At 42.6% G+C, this 22,434-nt stretch overlaps 2 protein-coding genes across 9 annotated transcripts in view; one reads left to right on the top strand and one right to left on the bottom strand.

Annotated features, from left to right (window-relative positions):
- The window catches only part of HLTF (helicase like transcription factor), a 139,166-nt gene that overhangs the window by 40,213 nt on the left and 76,519 nt on the right, over window positions 1-22,434 (bottom strand). For 2 of the 7 annotated variants that reach the window (XR_004001979.1, XR_004001980.1), the window contains 2 exons: window positions 4,979-5,236; window positions 2,917-2,990 (listed from right to left, as the gene is read on the bottom strand). The exons of 2 other annotated variants lie outside the window; for them this stretch is intronic. Coding sequence is in view for 1 of the 5 variants with exons in the window: in XM_030575342.1 (XP_030431202.1) it covers window positions 5,117-5,236 (120 nt within the window). In the remaining 4 variants the exon portion in view is untranslated. Of the gene's footprint in view, window positions 1-48; window positions 2,991-4,974; window positions 5,237-22,434 lie in introns of those variants that run through there. 3 more of the 7 variants (XR_004001978.1, XR_004001977.1, XM_030575342.1) reach the window with 3 other exon arrangements.
- Window positions 5,816-22,434, top strand: part of GYG1 (glycogenin 1) — a 29,886-nt gene continuing 13,267 nt past the window's right edge. The window contains exons 1-4 of one of the 2 annotated variants that reach the window (XM_030575355.1): window positions 5,816-5,979; window positions 13,827-13,962; window positions 16,917-17,091; window positions 17,394-17,556. In XM_030575355.1, the coding sequence (XP_030431215.1) occupies window positions 5,973-5,979; window positions 13,827-13,962; window positions 16,917-17,091; window positions 17,394-17,556 (481 nt within the window). In that variant the 5' untranslated portion in view covers window positions 5,816-5,972. The remainder of the gene's footprint in view (window positions 5,980-13,826; window positions 13,963-16,916; window positions 17,092-17,393; window positions 17,557-22,434) is intronic. The other variant, XM_030575356.1, reaches the window with a different exon arrangement.

Here is a 22,434-nt window from a genome sequence, read left to right as displayed (position 1 = left end):
TTTAACTTTATTTATAAATTTATTCCATCTTATTTTTCTAGCAACATTCATAACACAAATCAGCCAGTATTAGAAGCAATAAAATAAACTTAGATTTAAAATAATGGTTGTGAAACTCCCTAGCTATAAATTATTTTTATAAAGAAGTTCAGTAAAGTAGGCATGCTCTCGGTGGAAGATGGGATTATTTTAAAGACATTTTGATCTAAACTATGCAGTGTGTACCCTGTAAACAAGACTGTTTTGAGGTTATAGAGCGCCCCCTCCAAATACCAAAACAGGGGCATCTGAACCATTCAGAAGGCAGTGAAAACTATTCCCACTTTAAACGGTGCTTCTGTTGAGAGATACTGGAGAATTGTGAAGTGGGAGGATCTCTACAATCTATAGTTACTATTTTACACAATGTAAAATTAACCTGTAGAACTCACTGTTACAAGACAGTACTGCTGCCAAGACTTTAGCAGGATTCCAAAATGGATTAGACATTTTATTTAAATAATAAAAACACTCACAGTTACAACAGACAAGATTCAAAAATTATCAAAGACCAAAAAATACTCAAAGCCACAGGCCTCAGAGAATAAGCACTGACTGCTGGGGTTATGCAGAAACTTCCACAAAAAACATGGTCTTTGAAACTTGTCCATTATAGGATTTCTTGCATCTTCTTCTGAATCCCCTGGAACTGGCCAGATACAGGGTACTGGACTAGATGGACCATGAGTTTGATTTGGCACCAGATCCAAACTTCCACAGAGTTTGGATTCCAGTTTTGGTTCATTCCATTGTAGAGCCATGGCCCAGCCATCTAGGATTAACCAAACCTTCATGCAAAATTCACTGTGTTCAGATCTGAGGGTTTGCTTTAGGCCCATCTAGGATTTTGACATAAGAGTGCAAACAGCCATCAAACCAAGTCATGAAAGACAGTGCAAATGTAGACCAGGTCTACACCATTAAAAGATTTTAAAAAATCAACAACTTAAATTCAATCTGCCACTTTATAAACAGCTAATGCAGAGGAAAGAGGGCAGGTGTAATGTGACTGCAATTGCTCACCCCAGTGAGAAAACATGCTGCTCCATTCTGAACAATCTGTGAGCAATAGAGATGCTGAAAACCTGATAAGAAGGAATTAAGTTGTGCAGTGAAAAGGGCATGAGCTGCTGTTGTGAGGGTACCATGAGATAAACAATTGTGTGGTCTGTGCAAACCATGTGGAAAAACACCTTTACACCATCTCTGACACATGGGGGCTAATCAATGGAAAGGACATGGTCAGAAATGATACCGAGTTTCTTAACTTGACTCACTATTTTAAAGGGACAAGGTGGGTGAGGTAATATCTTTTATTGGACCAACTTCTGTTGGTGAGACCTGTGTAGCTCCGTAGCTGAAGTCTGAAGAAGAGTTCTACATAGCTCAAAAGCTTGTCTCTTTCACCAAAAGAAATTGGCCCAATAAAAGATCTTCTCTCACCCACTTTGTCGCTCCAATATCCTGGGACCAACACCACTACAACACTGCTATCTTGAAAGAGTTTTTAAAATTGCATTGGATATATGCAAGACTCTTAACTACAGCTAACAGATGTGAGAACTGTGACACAGGGAGTAAATTCAGATATTGAACAGTGAATGTAGGGGGAATTATTTGGAGTGATACAGCTGAGATGGCAAAGATACTTGGTACAGCTGTTATGGAAGCTGTAAATGTGACAGCAGGAAGTTGTTTTCTATATTTTGAAGTAAAAGAACAATTATTTATCTTATAAGAGCTATACTACTACTATAATCTGATTTGGGAGGGAATCCTTCGGGTCTGGTTTAGTTAACATTTGCTTCTGATCCATGTAGTCATTACTATGGCAGGGCACCTTCCCTTCAGTGTATATATGCTGCTTACATAGGAGGCTTTAAATTCCAGCAGTGCAGCCTGTTTGCACTGCTATACAGATGATAAAAGGGATCTCTCTCCAATCACCACTCTAGTTTAAGCCTTGACTAATGAATGGCAGCTTTTACGTGCAGACCTGCAGGTCCTACAGATTTCAACTTTATTAAACTGAACTCCTATAAAAAGGAAGCATTATTAATCTGCTTCCATGCAGACACACCTAGGTCAAGAACCCAGGAGTATCTACCTGCAGTTTCACACAAAGTCTACTGTGTTATATGATGAGTAAAGGCTTGACGACGGAGCACAGATCGGGGAGTGGGTTCTTCTGAATTCTGATTCTCGCTGTGCCACTGATTTGCTGCATAGTGCCGGGCAAATCACTTAGGGCCAATGCTGTTCTAATTTACATCCGTATAAGACTGAAGTAACTCCCTTGAAGTCACTTAAGGGAAACTCCACATTAACGCCACTGTATTTTTACACTAGCATAAATGAGTAAAAATTATGCTCTTTAATCTCTATGAGCCTCATTTGCTTTCTCTATAAAATAGGAATGATAATACCTGCCTCATAGCTCTGAGGATTATCTGATTAATGTTTATAGAGCCCTTTGAAGAAGGCAACTGCTAAGCACTATTCTTACTGTATCTTGCAACACTGAAGCTGTTTGCACTTTTGGGGCATGAAATGAGTGGATGTCCCTCTACTTGACTACAGCAAATGAGTGCAATTGACAGAGTCAAATTAGTACACTCAGAAACAAAACTGCTTAAACCTTCATTGGGTCAGTCATTTCCAGTATGTCACCCCTTTTCTCAATCACTGCACCAGCCCTTAGTAAAATCCAGGAATGGCCAAACTGGGTGGGGAAAAAAACAAGAAAGCCTCAGCACAAATATTAAATCAAAGCCTTTTCTTAGGTTTGATAACTATGGGTAAGTATCACCCCTGCTTCTTCCCAAACCCTTGCAAGATGCCTACACTTCCTGATCTTGAAATTTCAGAGAATCTCACCACTTTTTGTGCTGACTGTTGTCTTCAAATCTTGTGAATTTCAGGGCTTCCTGGTATGAGGGGTGCAATACATTCTGAAATGCAGGATGCCTTACAGTTAATTCAAGGCTAAGATAACAGCACAATGCTCATCAGAGAGAATACAAGACTTTAATATTATCATTTGTAGCACCTAGAGACCACAACTAAGAAGAGGATAAACTAAAGCTTGCTGAGTAGTCTGGGGCAAGGTTGGTTCAGATTATAAATGGTGGTTAAAATAAAGCATAAATAGTACAACTAAACTATACAATATGACTCTTTAACAATCACAGCTGATTATGGAACAGAATAGCTCATACTCCCTTCAGAATCAGAAAGTAAAATACTGAAGAGAAAATATTTGCATTTTAAATACTAAGAACTACATTAGGGTAGCCCAAATGCAGGGGAAGTGCAAGGTTCAGCAACTGTGGAACAAAGTTACTAAAGATTAGAAATCAAAAAAATCTGTTGAACGTTGTGCGCACTCTGTAGTAAGGACAAATTGTTATAGCAGTTGCACTGTTGTAAAATCTGGAGGAAAAGCAGTGAAGTCAGTAGAGTTACTCCAGATTACACTTGTGTAAACTTTAGTAAAATCAAGGGAGTTACTCCAGATCTAGATTTATATCAGTGTAAAACTCCCGTGGTATCACTGGAACTATTCCACATTTTACATCTTTCAGGTGCAACTGAAATAAGAACCTTGCCCAGAGAAAATAGGCTGTGGTGGACTAAAGTGAATAGTTGTGAACATAGAAAGACCAAATAAATAGTTTGAACATTTATTACTTAAAAGCTTAGTGTGCACAGAAAACTTAAATCAGTGCACTATTTTAACTCTGATAGGGTTTCAAGTTTGGATGAGTCTATGGGAGATCTGAAAAAAGTCAAAAATTTCTGTTTAGACAGTCAAAAAGTTTAGATGCTTATTCTCTCTTATTCAAACATTTTTAAGGCTCCCTTCTTCTACCAATGATCCTTCTCCCTCCCTCCCTCCTTCAAAGTCAGTTATATACTTCTCATTCCCTTCAAAAACCCCATCCTTCCCCAGAACTCTACTTCCTCCTTCCCAACAGCCACAGTTCCCTTTCCAAGGCCTTGTTTACACTAGGAAAACAGATAGGTTTTTTTTACCATGTTAGCTAAGATGTGATAACTAAAACATAGTAGAATATTAGCGTGGACAAGTCAGGTACAGTTTTAACATAGGTTAGCACATTGAGATAAACATAGGCTGTATCCAACTAACGTGGTTTAAAAAATTACCTTTTTTCTTAGTATGGATCTACCCCAACTCTGCCAAACCCCTCTCTATAATCTCTACCTTTGGTGATGCTCCAAATGGGTGACAGTATAATCCAGTTCAGAGATGGACAAGCCACATGCTGTTCTTTTACAGTTAAAGTACGGCTCACGGAGCTCCCCCTCTCCCTATTCCATTCTCCACCAGACTGGGGTAGGGGGAGCTCAGGGATTCTGTCCTGTGGCACAGTAGTGAGGCGGCTTCTGCCCTGCAGAGAGGGCGGTCTTGGGCCTTCAGACCGAGGGAGGCACCTGAAGCCCTGAACCCCAGCTGCCACACTCCTAAGACCCAGCTGCCACGCCCAGCTCTCAAAAACTTCTGAAGATTATCATATGCAGCTCAACAAGTCAGTAAGTTTAGCCACCCCAATCTAGCGGCTAGGTCACTTGGGTAGGATCCAGAAGACCTGCATTCTTAGCCCAGCTATGCCACCGATTTGCTATGTGGCCGTGGGCAAGTTGCTTCACTTTTCTCTGTCTTTGTTTCCTCTCGTCTTATATACTTAAACTATAAATGATTTGGGGCAGGAACTGTCTCTCACTATGTGTCTGAACATCACCGAGCAGTGTATTAGTGCTCATCCCTAGCCTAAAAAAAAGTTTTTCACCCTCAGTACAGTGTCTGTGGGTTAGCTGATTTGAGCAATTTTATCAGGCTCCTGTGGAAATTTATTGTACTTCTAGCCAAAAAAATGACTAAAAATGTTAAGCAAATTTACTTACTGTAGCTGCTCACCTTACTGAATCAAATAAGACTGTATTTGTGTTATCCCTGCAGAGCCAACACAGCTTTGAGACAGGCAGCTGGATTCTCTCTCTCATATGCACCATCAACAGACTCTTTTAGTGGGCAGTTGTGATTGCTGAATATTTATTAGCAGCAGCAATGCAAGCAACAGGCAAAATCCAGCTTGATTCTCAGATCCCAGGTGGAGATTGCAGCACTTGGAGGTAGAAAACGTGTATTTTTATTTGTAAGGTGAACAAACTGGACCTAGAAGTTGTTGAGAAAGAATAATACAAAAAAAAAACTTGTGTCATTTTCAAAGGGTCACTTATCAGAACATAACCCCTGGCTAGCCATAAGCACTAGCAAAGTACAGAAGCTGCTTGGGGTCACATCCTCTGTGGGAGTCTTGCACCCCATACAACCCCTTCAATTCAGGCTACGAAACTCTTCCTAGCAGTGGGAAAGGAAGAGGAGGCAATGCCACATTCACCGCCACCCGCCTTCAGCAAACCGGAGGGCAACCCTGTCAGATACCCCAGCAATGAACGCCGCGTAACACTCTTCATAGCCAAGAATTCCCTAGCAGCAGGTGAGGCCGTCGGGGCAGTTTTCCGGCAGCACAGAGCACCTGGGAAAGGAATGGAGGATCTGGCTCAGAGCACACGGTACTTAGAGACCGCGGTGCGTGCAAAGCAGACACCGGGAATGGAAGGAAGGAATTAGCCCGAGGAAAGGCTGTTCTCAGGCAGCCCTAGCACACAGGCTACCGCTGGCCGCTCCTCGCCCGTGCCGGGATCGCCAGCCCGGCGAGTCTCCCCGCCCCGGCGCTAGCGAGAGACTGCGGACATCGTACGTGCCCCACGTGGCTCCGCCCGCCCGGATATAAAGGGCGGCTCCGGCAGCGGCTCGCGAGTAGCCGGCGGCCGCAGCATCTATCCGGGAAGTAGGGTCCGCCGGCGGCGGCGGCGGCGGCAGCAGCAGCAGCAGCAGCACTGGCACTATGGCTGGTAAGTGCGCCCTGCCCTGCCCTGCCCGAGCCGGGCCCGCCCGCGGGGGCTGAGCGATACTGCGGAGCTGCAGGAGCGTTACCGGGGGCGGCTCCTGCGGCCGGGGCTGTGCCGAGGCCCCTGCCCGCACTGCCGCTGCCCCCCGCTCGGGCCGGCTAGCGGGACAGCTGCCCCTCCCCCAGCGCGGGAGCTGCCGCCGGAGGCTCGCGGAACAGGAAGGAAGCGGAGCTCGGCCTAGCGCGGACCCCGGCGCTCACTCGCTTATGGCGGCTCCTATTTTTAGGTAGCTGTGCTGCCTGCCTGCCCCGGTGCTCCCCCGGCCGAGGGGCGCCTCTACTCCCCGGCTGGGCAAGCCGCGCGCCGTCGCGGAATGCCCCCACTTGCATCTCCTCCCCGCCCGGACCCTGCAGCGCCACTGCCCGTCACACTGGGCCACCCCCGGGAGATCCAGGAGCTGGGGCGACCCCTACCCCGTGTGCACACAGCTAAGTTACGTGCTTCCCGGGCACGTAACTTACAGAGCAGATAGACCTGGCCCCAGCTGTCCCCTGAACTTTGGGGAAAAGTCAGGTCTGGACCTGCTGCCCATGCCTTGAAGTGGAATCCAGGCGGTGCATCTCCAGGAAGTGAAAGTCCTGTTCGGCTTCTTGATCGGGGCTTGTCAAACAGCTCAAGTTTAAATTAAAAAAAAGACACACAACTCGAAATCTAGTTGCCCAAAACGACTTAAAGCCACCTTCTAGTGCTGTGCCTGTCCCTGGGATCCTTGGCAAATTCCTCAGTGTTGTGCTCTTAAGGACCCCACCACCCCCCAGCTGTAACACCCCTATACATGGTGGAAACTGACAAGACCAGGTACTCTCAAATGCATGAAATTTAACAACTCTGATCCTTCAGCTATAATAATAATATAGCTCTTGTAATAGCAGGTATCTCAGAGAAGTGCAACTAACAAAAAATGGAGATACTTTTAAATAGGTCAGAAGATGTTCCTTTGACTCTGCCTTTCAAATGCTGAAGGGACGCTGTCCATTGAAAACCTCTATTAATCTTTCCTTGTAACACCTGTCATAGCAAGAATTTTCTTAAAACTTGCCACATGTAGATGATCTTCTGTCATCTCTGATGGCTCAGGTCAAGAGAAGTGAAATGAGGAAGTCAGTTTTGCTTTGAATATTAGTACTGCTATGTCTGGGTTTAACACAAGTCCTGGTAATTTTTTAAACAACTTTCCTTGCATTTTTTCCAACAGCTTATACAGATACCCCTATTGATCTGACATAGATTCTAATGAAACTATTATTTGCAGAATTTCAACTTGCTACCGTCTGAAATTCAGGCTGAACTCCCCTCCCTGCCTGCCTCCCTCCCTCTCTCTAAAAGAAACTACCTAGAATTGAAACAAAGAGCAAGCATAGACTTGTAAATATAGTGACCTCAGGCATATGTGGAAGGTGTTGGGCCAGTCACAATTGCTTAGCAACAGGTCAATCCCACATAGGCTAAGACAACCTTTTGGAAGGAGCCAGAAGCTTTATGTTCAGGCAAGTAAAGCAGGTGCTCCTAGGCTATAGATTTGCACATGTGTCCACAGTACCTCTCTGACACATTAGTGTGAAGGGTACTCCCCTGTTCAGCTGCTGTAGCCTATAAATAAAACAAAGTGGGGGGGAGGAGGGTGTAGAAATGATAGCTAGGGGACAGAGTTGATGGAAGGCTATTACCAAAAAGTCAATTGACAACATTGACAGCACAGTTTGGAGCAGCTTCATTGTTTCTAATAACAGTTGTGTGTTCAAATTTTTAAAAGAAATGGCCTGAATCTTCCACACCAATACAAAACATAATAACCAGCCTAGGCTTGGTGCTCCATAGGGAGGGTGCATTCTGTATTAACACTAACATGTCCTGTTTCATACTGCATAGACTTGAACCATGTCAAGTGACCCTCCTCTGAAGGGGTTGCCAGCACCACACTTTCATTAAGAAAAGTAAATAGCTTTGCTGTCCCAAGGGAACAAAAACTAGCAAGTAACTTAGAAAGAATTTGCCTTATATTTCTAGCTTTCCTCATGCTTTCTCTGTTGCTCATCCTCAAACTTAATGTTTCAGTCTGACCATAAACCCTCATACATGTTACATTGGCCACTCTAAGAATTTCCTGTATTGCTCCGTAGTGTTGGGCTAGTAAATCCATCAGTGTGGTACTTGACTATGCAGTTTCAGAAAGGCAGGCAGACCCCCTGATGTCATGCAAAGGTCTTAACAAATAAACAATAAGGGTGTTAGATCACTGGAAGAGCCTTGTAGCCTAGAAAACATCTGGACACAGACTTTAGTTTGAATGATGGCACAAGCGATGCAGTCACTAGTTTGTAAGACTATTATTGTCTGTACAATCCCTGTTTTTAAGTGTAATACACCAGTGGCTCACTGAGTCAGGCCTAGTGAATTCTTAGCTTTTCAAGGCAAAACTCTTCATTCAATGGGAAAGTGAGAAGAGTAAATCTCCAAATCCAGGGACAAGAACAGAAGTGATTGCTACTAGAGGAATGTTTACACTGCTTAACACAGTAACAACTTGCTTGTCTGATACAGTTCATGCAAGCAGTTTATATAACTTCTGCATTCATACTGGCTCCTTTGGGGCAGAATGGAAAAATAGTTCTTCAGAATTTTGCCAGATAACTACATCTATACAGTATGCATGACTTCTAGAGCTGTAGTTCAGCATTAGTGCTACTAGTTTCTGAAGTTCTTAACAGACTGAGAATTGTTCTGTCTGTACGGTCCCTAGACGCACCAACCAACATGAACTACTACAAATCACTACTTCTCAGTGAATTTAAGAAAGAAATTTATCCTCTTCCATGCATGACTCTGTAGAAACTCTTCTGAAGTCTAAAATTTGGCTAGGTGGAAAACATTTATAAATAACGTAATCTAGATGACCCAAGATTAATTTACTTTTTGCCATTCTAGCCCAAGGTTCTCAGATTGGTCTACAGAACTTGTTGACCACGATGGTGGTGGCTGTGTAGTAGGTTCCAGGTACTAAACTGCCCTAAAGTACAGCAGACTCTTACAATTGTTTACAGTTTGCCATATAGACAACTGCTGCTGAAAAAATAACATGTATGCCTTAAAAAGGACCCTTTAATATCTCATTTGTAATATTAAAGATGTGGCCCACCCTATGAGATTAATACCAGTTTCTTCATCTACAGCAACTGGGTTACACTAGTCAAGACTGACTCCACATAAAATTTTAATGCAAAAATATAAATAAAGTTGCAATATTAGATAGAAGCTAAATGTGAACTTCCTTATTTCAGGTGCAAGGGCTGGCTTTTATTGCAATAAGAATCAATTTGCTTCATAATTTATGTGGCCAATTTACTATAACTTTCCACTAAAATTTTAAGGCATAGTGGTGGTTGCAGCAAAGAAGTGGGGGGAAGAAACCCCAGTTACCATTTTGAGGTTAAGACATAGCTGCAGACCTCAGGTTCTAAGTCAACCATTTTTGCATAAGAACTATCACAGCAATATGCACTACACACTCCGACAACTCTCTGGATGGCTCCATAAAGCAGCAGTTTGCATTGTGGACTGCAGAAAGTGAATGATACCTGCCACACGGTTGCTCCACGTGGCATTCCAAAAGCATGGCCTCTTCTGTGCAGAACTAACTCCTGCAAGACTGTGGCCCTTTGACAGTGGTAGGCCTGGTCTACACTAGACGTTTAAACCGATTTTAGCAGCGTTAAACCGATTTAACGCTGTACCTGTCCACACTACGAGGCCCTTTATATCAATATAAAGGGTTCTTTAAATCGGTTTCTGTACTCCTCCCCAACAAGAGGAGTAGCGCTAAAATCGGTATTACCATATCGGATTAGGGTTAGTGTGGATGCAAATCGATGGTATTGGCCTCCGGGCGGTATCCCACAGTGCACCACTGTGACTGCTCTGGACAGCAATCTGAACTCGGAAGCAGTGGCCAGGTAAACAGGAAAAGCCCCACGAACTTTTCAATTTCATTTCCTGTTTGCCCAGCATGGAGCTCTGATCAGCACGGGTGGCGATGCAGTCCCAAATCCAAAAAGAGCTCCAGCATGGACCGTACAGGAGATACTGGATCTGACCGCTGTATGGGGAGACAAATCTGTTCTATCAGAGCTCCGTTACAGAAGACGAAATGCCAAAGCGTTTGAAAAAAATCTCCAGGCTACACAGTGCTGCGTGACAAGCATAACGGAAAGCCAAAGAATCAAATGGACGCTCATGGGGGGGGGGGGGGGGGGAGTGAACTGAGGACTCCAGCTATCCCACAGTAGTCTCCAAAAAATATGTACATTCTTGGCTGAGCTCCCAGTGCCGGTAGGTTCAAATACATTGTCCGGCGTGGTTCAGGGTATAGCTTGACAATTTACTCCCTCCCCCTCCCACGTGAAAGAAAAGGGAAAGAAATCGTTTCTTGACTTCTTTCAATGTCACCCTATGTCTACTGAATGCTGCTGGTAGACGCGATGCTGCAGCACTGAAGAGCAGTATCCGCTCCTCTCACCTCCCTGGTGGCAGATGGTGCAGTAGGACTGCTAGCCGTCCTTGTAATCAGCCCGTGAGTGCTCCTGGCTGGCCTCAGGTGAGGCTGGCCGGGGCCGCCTGGGTGGAAAATAGGAATGATTCCCGGTCATTCCCAATAGATGGTACAGAATGGCGGGTAACAATCCTCATCATAGCAACTGGGAGCTGAGCTCCATCAGCCCCCTCCCTTTCCTGTGTAAAGAAAAGATTCTGTACTGCCTGGACTATCATAGCAGCGGGATGCTGGGCTCCTCTCCCCTGCACCGCTTAATGTTCTGCCTGGACTGTTATAGCAGCGGGAGGCTGCCTCCCCCTCATTTTATCTCACTAACAAGTCACTGTTTCTTATTCCTGCATTCTTTATAACTTCATGACACAAATGGGGGGGAGGGGGACACTACCATGGTAGCCCAGGAAGGTTGGGGGAGGAGGGAAGCAACAGGTGGGGTTGTTGCAGGGGCATCACCTGTGAATGGCATGTTGCTCATCATTTCTGCGGGATCTGACGTGGAGCAGCTGTGCTCTGATGCACTGGTTCTCTAGTACACTTGCCCCATATTCTAGGCAAGACTGACTATTTTTAGAAACCATAAAGGAGGGATTGACTCGGGGAGTCATTCCCAGTTTTGCCTTTGCGCCCCCGGCCAATCTCAGCCAGGGGCACCCATGATAGCAGCAGACAGTACAGAACGACAGATAACTGTCATCTTACTGCCAATTTACAATGGCAGCAGATGGTACAGAACGACTGATAACCATCTCTGCTATCATGCAAAAGCAAACGAATGCTGCTGTGTAGCGCTGCAGTAACACATCTGTTAGTGGCATCCAGTACACATACGGTGACAGTAAAAAAAAAAAAAAAATCTGAACGGGCTCCATGGTTGCTGTGCTATGGCGTCTGCCAGGGCAATTCAGGGAAAAAGGGCACGAAATGATTGTCTGCTGTTGTTTTCCCGGAGGAAGGAATGAGTGATGACATTTACGCAGAACCACTCGCGACAATGATTTTTGCCCCATCAGCCACTGGGATCTCAACCCAGAATTCCAAGGGACGGGGGAGACTGCGGGAACTATGGGATAGCTACAGAATAGCTACCCACAGTACAATGCTCCGGAAATCGATGCTAGCCTCGGACCATGGACGCACACCGCCGAATTAATGTGCTTAGTGTGGCCGCGTGCACTCGACTTTATACAATGTTTTACAAAACCGGTTTATGTAAAATCGGAATAATCCCGTAGTGTAGACATACCCTTAGTCTACCTCAGCTTGTTGCACCTTAGAGGTTAGTGTCAAAGCTGTTGCCCTGGCAAATTTCTTAAATATAGAATAAAAGAAATAGTGACCACTTAAGTAAAATGTACAATCACCTGAGGTGCTCAGAAGTCTCTGGTTACTAAAAAGACATGAAGAACAGCTCTGTGAATGCTTGTCTCTCACCAACATAAGTTGGTCCAATAAAAGATATTACTTCACCCACCTTGTTGCTCTAAAAATACCTGCAGTATCATTCAAAATGTGAAGTAAATTGATATAATCTAGCTAAATCTCCACGAAGCAAAATAAAAATTCTGAAACTTGTTTCAGTAAACACAGTTCTCAGCACAGCTACCCATCTTCCTTGTAAGCAACCAGGGTGGACTTGAAACTGGTGGTTTAAACTGATTTAAATCAGTGGTTTGATCGTTGGCCTGCTAAACCCAGGGTTGTGAGTTCAGTCCTTGAGGGGGCCATTTAGGGATTTGAGGATTGGTCCTGCTTTGAGCAGGGGGTTGGACTAGATGACCTCCTGAGGTCCCTTCCAACCCTAATCATCTATGATTCTATGAAAAGCTGGTTTGGCATGTCATACCCTGGTTACATGTGCTTGTTTTCACCAGTTCAGTGCATTTTTTTTTCTCTTTAAAACTTGGCAGCAAATATGTACTAATTAAGATTTTTTAAATTTAATTTTAGGCCTTTTTAGGTTGTCTATTATTTCAAATTAAATTTTAAATAAGTTTATTTCCAAAACTTTAATGTTGATTTAAAATCTAACTTATTCATCCACCTTGGAAACAACTTTCGTAGAAATCCGTGAGCATGCTTCTTTGCAAAGCATCTTAATCTTCAAAGGATAGGTCAACTGCACAAACATGACTAAACTGCAGAATTTGTTTGGTCAATAGTGATTCTAAGGTAGGACTGGTAGAGGTAGCTTGGCAACTAAAATATGCATTAGCTAAAGGTCACTTTTTAAACTAAGTTCTTGTTGCTGAGTCACCTGACTTGATATGGGGTAAATGAGAAGGGTATGTTAGTGTATTTAAGATTGTTGGGGCACCAGAGTGATGGATAGATGGATGGTCTTACTGTAGTTTATAATAATCCAGATGTTGTTCATGGTAGAGAACAATGTGAAATACAACACTAACTAACTCCTACAAGCTTAACTGTTGCCACAGTTCCAGTTGTAATTCACTCCTTTTCATATTACTAGATAGAAGCTAACAAGACACTTCCTATTAAAAGCTTGCATTCTCATTGTAGTTTTGCAGCAGTCTTGCTAAACAAATAATCTGCAAGTTCTAATAGAATTTCAAAATACTGTTACTCAATATGTAGATCTCATGTTACAGCAGGAGTGAATTATCAAATGTACTAACACAACTCCCTGAATATTCAGTTTTAAACACCTTACTGAGAGACTGATTCTAAAACTAAAGTAGTACTAGCTGGCAGACAGATACTGCAGGCTGGCAAGTACAAAAACACCTTACATTTGCAACTGATACCTACTTACCCAGTTAGCAGTCCATGGTTTAGTTTTTGAGTTCCTTCTGGATGAGGAACTTGCATCCAGGTCCTAGCTGAGTTGTATCCAAAGTGTAAACGAGAATGAAGTTTCTGCTTGGTAAAAACTAGAGGATTGGATGTGGCAGTTGGATCTCTCTCCACACAATATAGAATGTGCTTCCTTCTACGTTTAGGACCATGTCTGTCAATACGCTGGCTGATCTAATCAAGACATGTTGCTGTAGCATACCTCAGCTGTGCCAACCTCTTCCATAAATGTTGTGCGTGCCTACTAATGTACAAGGGATCTTAAACACAGTGAGTGGTTTATTTACTCTTTTGAGGCTCCTCAACATAACTCTCTCCCTAGCATCTTCTGGCATGAAACACGATGGTGGAGCTGAATAATTTTAGCAAGCATACTTTCATTTAAAACTAAATGTGAATATTAACACAACATTTTCTCTTCCTTTTCAAGATCAGTCTTTTGTGACTCTAGCTACGAATGACTCTTATGTTAAAGGAGCACTGGTCTTGGGTTCATCTCTGCAACACCACAGAACAATAAAGAAACTAACTGTGCTCATAACGCCTCAAGTCTCTGCTCCCATGAGGTATGTCACTTCATGAATATTTTCATCTAGTTGTTCATTGAACGCTCCTATTACAATAATTTTTAACCCCCAAATGAAAGCTCTCTGTAGTGACCTTCTAAAGCTGGTCAGAATATTACAAAATGCTAAGGACAGTAGATGCCAATCAGTATTCCATGAGCTTCTTATACACCAGCTGCTTCCAGCAAGAAACTATCCAGTCAGAGCATACTGGTTGACAAGTCGTACGCTGAAGAGACTGACAAATAGCTAAATTTAATCCACTAGCCAACGAGAGAAAGGATGGTCCTGTGGTTAAGGCACTGGTCTGGGACTCAGATGAAAGTTCAATGTCTGGATCTACCACAGACTTTCTGGGCAAGTGATATAATCTTTCTCTGCCTCCCTTCATCAGTAAAATAGAATGCTTCCTCTCCTACCCCTTGTCTGTGTTGTATTTTAAGGCTATGTCTATGCTACCACTTATGTTGATATAACGTATGTTGCTCGAGGGTGTGAATAAACCACCCCCGAGTGACATAAGATACACCAACATAAATGCCAGCGTGAACAGCACTATGTCCACAGGAAAGTTTCTCCCACCAACACAGCTAACACCACTCATTGGGGGTGGATTAATTATGTTGACAGGAGAGCACACTCCCATTGTTATAGAACAGCTACATTAGAGAGCTTGCAACAGTGCAGCAGCGCTACTGTAAGATCTCTAGTGTAGACACAGCCTTAGACTATAGGTTCTCCAAAGTAGGTTCTCTTTTGCTGCCTAGCACAATGACACAGTAGTTTAGGGCACTAGCCTGACACTCAGATTAAGGCTGAATACCCTGCTCTTCTACAAGGTTTCATGTGACCTTGTTCAAGTCTTAATCTCTCTGCCTTTGTTTCCCATCTGTAAAACGGGAGAGACTAGTCTCTCTAACTCATAGGTGTTTTGAGGATAAATGCATCAAAAGCTGAGGCACATGGATAATCTAGTAATGGAGGTCATAAGTAAATTCAATAGTGTTTCAAATTTGAAACAACTCATCCCCCCTGCAAACTTTAATACTTACCTTTCATATTAAATTTCTTATGAAGGCAGGAAATAAGCAAGTTGGTTATAGCTCATCTTTGAGCTTCTCAGTCTTATCTGTCATTGAATATACTAATGTAACAAGCCTTTGCTACAAAAACAACTAAACTTCGGCATGGAACAGAGCTTCAAAGTCTTTGACTAGATGAGAGTTTAACTTCAGGCCATGACTTCCCTTTGAACTTGGGAGTGGGAAGTAACTAGCTGAACTAGTTACGTGATCCTTGTTATCTAATCCACAGGAAGCTGTCTTGGCCAAATACTGCTTGCTTTAATGACAGGTGATTCCAGGTTTATCTCTACTATCTAACACAAAATGGACTACTTAATCAGTTTCAAGGCTCTCAACTCTAGTGCTTCACTTATACAACAGCATTCTATTCAGGCCATGGCTACACTCACACTTTACAGCGCTGCAACTTTCGTGCTCAGGGGTGTGAAAAAACACCCTCCTGAGCACTGCAAGATACAGCGCTGCAAAGCGCCAGTGTAAACAGGCATGCTCCCAGCGCTGTAAGCTACACCCATAAGGGATGTGGTTTACATGCAGTGCTGGGAGAGCTCTCTCCCAGCGCTGCCGCTCCGACTACACTCACACTTCAAAGCGCTGCCGCGGCAGCGCTCCCGCAGCGCTGCCGGGGCAGCGCTTTGAAATTCCAAATGTAGCCATACCCTCAGATGAATAGTCTTCCTGTCCACCAGGCTAGCAGTTTCTTCCTGAAGAGGAGGGCGTGAAAGTACAAACTCCAACACAACAATTACAACAAATATATTTGGACAGCCACTGGAATGTGTCATGAATAAAACTTGCAGATTTTATTATTGATCTGCAATATTCGTGTATATTTTTGAAGTAATTTTTTTAACTTCCCCTGGGACTAGAATAATATTGACTATCACTTAAAGTACAACCATTGACAATCTAGAGGGTAAAGTTGTAGTTCGAGACTATTCAGCTTGTAGAAATATACAATTTAACTCCCTGATAGCAGCTCAAAATACTCAAGACACTTACGGGTTGTCTAGCCCAACCTGCACTACTGGTATTAAATGTAAAATGTCAAGAAATCTGAAACCATAAGCATTAGTCCCTCAAAGTAGTCTGTAGAAATCAAGATACCTCTACGGATACTGATGTTTAATTTTAGTGGATAGACTAAACGATGATTAAAAACTGGAGTTGCATAACTGCCAAGAGCTTTAAGAACTCATAATATATCTTATTTCAGTTTAGCTCTTCAGAGTTAATGATGCTTTTCACTTACAGTGGACACAACATTGCTCCAAGAGACCATTTCCAACTAAAAGGAAGTAAACTAAACTACCTAGAAGTCTACTGCACTCACTGCCACATGAAGAGCCACGGCTAAGTAAACACTCTCTTGATGAGCTAGATAAACTAGCAGCAGTTGGGTCTGTTCCTTGTGGCTTTAAAGGTCAACAAGAATTGTTCAGGATTCAGCTGCTGTCCAAAGTCCTGCACAGACCAGTCTAATAGCTTCTTGTTTCTTAGCTATAAGCTTAAAATAGTCTGTCACCTCACCAAGAGGCGGTGTTCTCAGGTCTGGCTGAGACAAACTGTGTGGGAGGCTCAAACTACAAGACCTGATCGGCCTGACTTGTGTATATACACAGGGCTTCAGTTTTCATTTTTACTACTCCAGCACCAGTCAGGAGCACTAACTGGTAACTAAGGTATTTTTATGCTAGAAACTTGACAAGACTCTTGCACATGTTTAAATAAAAGACTAAATACAAGACAGTCTAGGCTTCAACTCCTTATTGTGCACTTAGAGTCTAGGCAATACAAAACTATCTTGGGGTTGGGGATATTGGAAAGACTATCTTGCAAAAATAAATCAACAATTACTACTTTCCACAGGAAAGTGCTAGAAAAAGTCTTCGATGAAATCTTATTGGTAGATGTCTTGGACAGTGGAGATTCAGCCCATCTAGCACTAATGAAAAGACCAGAGCTGGGTGTCACACTAACAAAACTCCACTGCTGGGAACTGACTCAGTATTCAAAATGTGTGTTCATGGATGCAGACACAATGGTAAGTTATATATTTGTTATTCAGAATACAGTTCCTTCTAGTGGCTTGCAATAGAAATCTTTTCTTATTGGGAACCTGTAACTTGGTATGCGGGGAAGTGTTCTTAAGCCTACAAAACAATTTGTAAGTGGCAGTAATAAGGGAATATATCCATGTCAAAGCTGTCCTCCATAAAATGAGACCTTTGATATGAACACTTACCTTCATATCTTGGAGTGGATGGCAAAATCAACAAAACATAATGCTATGAAGCATTAGAAAGCCTAGAAAACAGAAAGCAATTTTTTCCTCCCTACAACTAGGTTTTATCAAATATTGATGAGCTTTTTGAGAAAGAAGAGCTATCCGCAGCACCAGATCCAGGCTGGCCAGACTGTTTTAATTCTGGAGTTTTTGTTTATCGACCTTCCATTGAAACATACAATCATCTGTTACAACTTGCCACAGAGAAAGGCAGCTTTGATGGTATGTATTGACCGCAACTCCAATATTTGAGTTTAGATTGTTTAAAATGCTGAGGGGGGGAGGAATGTCTCAGATGGGCATGCCTTAGGGGATACCACTTACATTAGAATTCTAAAATTCCAGCACCTCATTGGAAAGAGTACTCATGTTTACAGGAAACTCATATGCATGGACTTCTGTAGATTGAGTCTGACTTCATTATAGTCAGAAATCTAACATCAAACATTAATAAGCTTATCTTGTATTAAAAGCCTAGATGGACTTCAGAGGGACTTTAATGAGTCTTAAGTGGGAAACTAAACAAACTAAACAGCCACTTCCAAAACTTTCTCTGTAGCTCTTAACTAAAGAATTTTCATTCTTCAGATTATAAACCAGTGTCCTGCATTTTAGATACAAACTGGTCACTAATGGATTGATTGTGTTGGTCACTTACTGATTAAATCAGTGAAAACAAGCTCCCATCAACTCAACTTTTCACAAAAATCATTTGTGGATATCCTTAGAGATAAAGTGAACATGATGTTTCCAAAGCTGGATTGCTCTAAGTGGCTTTTTGAAATGATTTGTTCTGAAACGTATTCTTCTACTCTCCGTAGCTAATCAAATAGCTGAGTAAAATTAGGTGTTTTTATTAATCAGTAGCAGCATTTCCTCAAAAAGAAAAAGGGGGGGGATTTGTCTCTATGGAGACAGTGGTATTACTCAGAGGCAATGCATGTGGGGGAAGCATGTAGGGTCATGTGCTCTCCCCCTCTTCCCTTTCGTATTCCCCCCATTTGCTGCTTGGCTTGTACTGAGCATGCTTGGTAACACACACATGCTATTGGCAAGCATGGGTCATCTCTGGTGTTACTAACTAGTTTTAACAACCTTGTTTATGCTGATTGAGTAGCAAACTGTCTTGCAGGCTTCTTATCTCCAAAGAGAGTTCAGACCTTATAGTCCCAGGAGTAAATGTCCTGGCCCATGCAGTTCCTTGCTTTTTTATATTCATTCTGGCAAGTACTGCTAATGGGCCCCCTAGTCTAGAATGGTGGCCAAATGAGATTCTACAAGTGGCCTACTGACTGTGGATGACCTCTGTGTTAACTTCCTTTGAAGCACCATTTTCAAGTAAGTTGGTAGTACAGTTGAATTTGCTGCCTCACTGAATAACTGGACATGCCAGAAAAGGGCCTCCGGTTCAGTCCAGAAATCCCATACAGTTGCTACATTGTGGACCAGCAAACTAAACTGGACTATCACCATGAGGGCTATGAGGTAAGACTTGCCATAGGTAGTACTTAATGGTGAAGAAACTCTGCCCTTACTCAGGTTTTAGCCCTCAACAGCAATAAAAAGCAGGAATTTAGCCTTTGAATTAGTCAGTGGTAGTCCCTATTAGAATTCTAGTAAAAAGAAACTTTACTGACTGAAGATGTATTAATCATAGCCAGTGCTAACAAGTATACAACTTGGTTGCAAGATAAATCAGGTAATTTTGTACTTGCGTATCACCCATACAAGAATACACTGAAGTTAGACTAATCAGCTGCTAGAAACTGCTTTTAGTATTTCTGTAATCCTGAAGCTTTGACTCATGTGGCTGCATTAAGTTCAAGTTCATGAGGAAAACAGCATATCAAAAAGGATAACTTCAAGGCCGTGGGTTGAATAACCCTATGTTGTCACCTGGCTCTACTCTAGGTCCTGCTGCACTTGATGTTTTTACATATGCCATAGGCATTTTGTTTGACATGGTTATAAAATGGCAGTCAAGCAAATATGCCTGTGGTATATGTAAAAATATGAGTTAAACAGGCTTTTGATCTAATTTAGTATCAAGAAATACCTCTCAAATCCAGTTGGGACAAATTCCTGACAACTGGTCTCCCACTAACTCGGTAGTACTTTTTTAAAACCTTAGAAGAGCTGTGGTTCACTTTAAGCATAAGACTCTTCCTGAGAATAGTATAGCTTCCTAATCTACAGATATCATAAAATACTATTTCAAATGAGGTTAGCTTGACAAACTGGTGTCAGACAGGAAGTTTGACTTCAGTCTCGATCATGCAAACTCCCCAGTGTAGCCATAAAGAGCTTGATAAAGCAACTAGTGTAGCACATAATAAACTTAACAGAATAAATCATATTTGTGCTTCTTTAGGGTCAGACAATAACTTCATCTGATGGCACTGACAATGATACAATGGCCAAGGATCTAAAAGTACTGCTGACCAGCATGTCTGTCCGAAATGATTTCAGTGAGTGCTAAACTCAAGCATTCTTCCAACATGCAGCTAATCCCATGTTTATAAAGCAGTGGTTCTCAACCCATGGCCCATGAGCTACTTACGGCTCAATCAGCACGCAGCTGCAGCCCATGTGACAGCCTCAGGGCTATACAGGTAGTATTTGTTGTATTATGTGGGCCGCATCCACACAACACAGACTAGAGAGCAGCATATGGGACTCTCAATGGTAAATAAGTTGAGGAGCAGTGTTATAAAGCAAAACCTGCATTATTGCTATGATAGAGACTCTAATGTGGTGTTCAAAAATCTCACTCCTAAACATGGGAAATGAATTGTCAGAACACTGCTATCCGAATATAACGCGGTTGTGAGGAGCCAAAAATCCCTACCGCATTATAAGTGAAACGCTGTTATATCGGGGCAGTGGTGATTTAAAGAGCCCGGGGCTCCCCGCAGCAGCTGGAGCCCTGGACCCTTTAAATTGCCGGCGAGCCCACTGCCGCAGCCCCGGGGTAACAGCAGCAGGGCTCCAGCACTGATTTAAAGGGCCTGGGGCTCCCCACAACAGCCAGAGCCCCGGACCCTTTAAAACACTGCCTGAGCCCCACTGCCGGAGCCCTGGGGTAGCAGCAGCAGGGCTCCAGCACTGATTTAAAGAGCTCCGGGCTCTGGCCACTGCAGGGAGCCCAGGCCCTTTAAATTGCCATCCGAGCCCTGCTGCTGCAGCCCCGGGATAGCAGCAGTAGGGCTCCGGTGGTGATTTAAAGAGCTCCGGGATCCCCGCAACAGCTGGAGCCCAGGACCCTTTAAAGCGCCGCTGGAGCCCTGCTGCTACCGCGCTATATGTGAACCCGTGTTACAGCGGGTCGTGTTACAGCGGGGTAACAGTGATATCATTGTACCATCTTAAACTTTGTGCATAAGCATTATTAGATCAATAGGCTTTGATGTAGTTGTATAATGTATAAAATGTAAATGTATAAAAAAAGCTGCTTTTTTGCAGACCTAGTTATAAGAATTGAATCTAGTAACAAAAAAGAAGCAAGCCTAAGGCTGACTTACAAGGGTAATGGATGAGCACTGTTAATGTTTTAACTCTATTCATACTGTTTCCACCACTGGGTCTGTTAGTGACCAGTCACTATCTAAAACAGGAGCACTTTATTAAATTCATCATAATCCAAAAAAAGCTTGCACATGCCCACTGCTAAAGTCTTACAGTGGCATGCCATTCTGCTGTGATCATATCTGCTCACCAGAGCTATCGTCAGCAGAACACCAATCCTTAAGGGATAGGGTACAAGAAAATATAGCTCAGGCATTCCACCCTGTTAAACAAGATTCATGTTACATTTTAACTCTGTACACTACACTAAGAAAGCAATTGTCAGTGGCCATCAGACTTGCAGAATATTTTAATACAGCACACAGTGGTCACAACTCTGGGATACTAATTCTTTCTTAAATCCCCAAGAAGTTTGTGAAAATATCTTCCACTATAATACTGCTTGCCTCAAAATATTGGTATACATGACTACAAAGTAGTCAAAATGTCTATTCTGTAAGAGACTAAAAATGTCCACTAGTTTGTCCTTTCCCAGAAATGGAAAACAAATTGATCTTATCTGTGAACTCAGCTGCCCTAAAGGTTTAGGATAACATGATGCAGTAATCTTGGTCCACGCTACTGTATCTAATAGGGAGGGAGAAGGGAAACTGAACTTCGTAACTGGAATGTCTGATGCTTGCCTTAGACAAGACTTCAGTGTTTCTAGCAAACTTCTTAAAAACCTGGGGCTTTATGAATTTAAAAGCAAAACTAGCTAGAATAAAAAGTTTGCCTATTTTATAGTTTAGAAGAGTGCAAGGGAAACTGGTTCCATAGGTTACATAATCTACTAGACTTTCTTCTAGCCTGGAATCCAAGCCGGTATTCTAGCAGTTAATAGTTTCAGATCTAAACCAATGTGTAGATGTAAAATATTGATTATACCTGCAACTATAGTAGCATATTGCACAATTATACAACACTAACTTGAACTGGCATTCCACTTTGGTGGGATTGGAGGGGCTCTTGGTTTTTGGTAAGACTAGGACACAAACAGTCCATAACATAAGGAGTGAAGAATATGCAGTGGAGAGGAAGTATTGGATGATGATTTTCGGGAAGAATTTAGTAACCTGTACTATGCAGGAGGACTAGTTTTATGATGCAAAACATACAGCTGTTCTTTATGTCTACATGCAAATCTATTCCAAACAATCACTCAGGATAGTAGAATCACTTAGTCTAAACTTACAGACAAACACAAAACATGGGAGATCTGGCTCCTCTGCCTCAAACTGTTTTTGTAACAGAACTGTATTAAGATGTTTTCAGTTGGTAGAAGACCGCAGGAATATGCAGAGACACTTTCTAATATGGTAGAAGTCTTACAAAATAAAGACATGCAAGTTCCCAATATATAGTAATAGTTGCATCTCTCTTGACTTGGAAGAGCTTTCTTAAACATCAGATGACAAACTCACTTAGTTTCTGTGCTCTCGCAAATTTATTCCATGTCTGGGGTCCTACCAAATTTATAGCTGAAAAATGAGTCACGGACCATGAAATCTGGTCTCCCCCTGTGAAATCTGGCCT

Source organism: Gopherus evgoodei, chromosome 9 (assembly GCF_007399415.2).
Source record: "Gopherus evgoodei ecotype Sinaloan lineage chromosome 9, rGopEvg1_v1.p, whole genome shotgun sequence".
Classification (NCBI taxonomy): Eukaryota; Metazoa; Chordata; order Testudines; family Testudinidae; genus Gopherus; species Gopherus evgoodei.
This window is presented reverse-complemented; position numbering and strand designations above follow the sequence as displayed.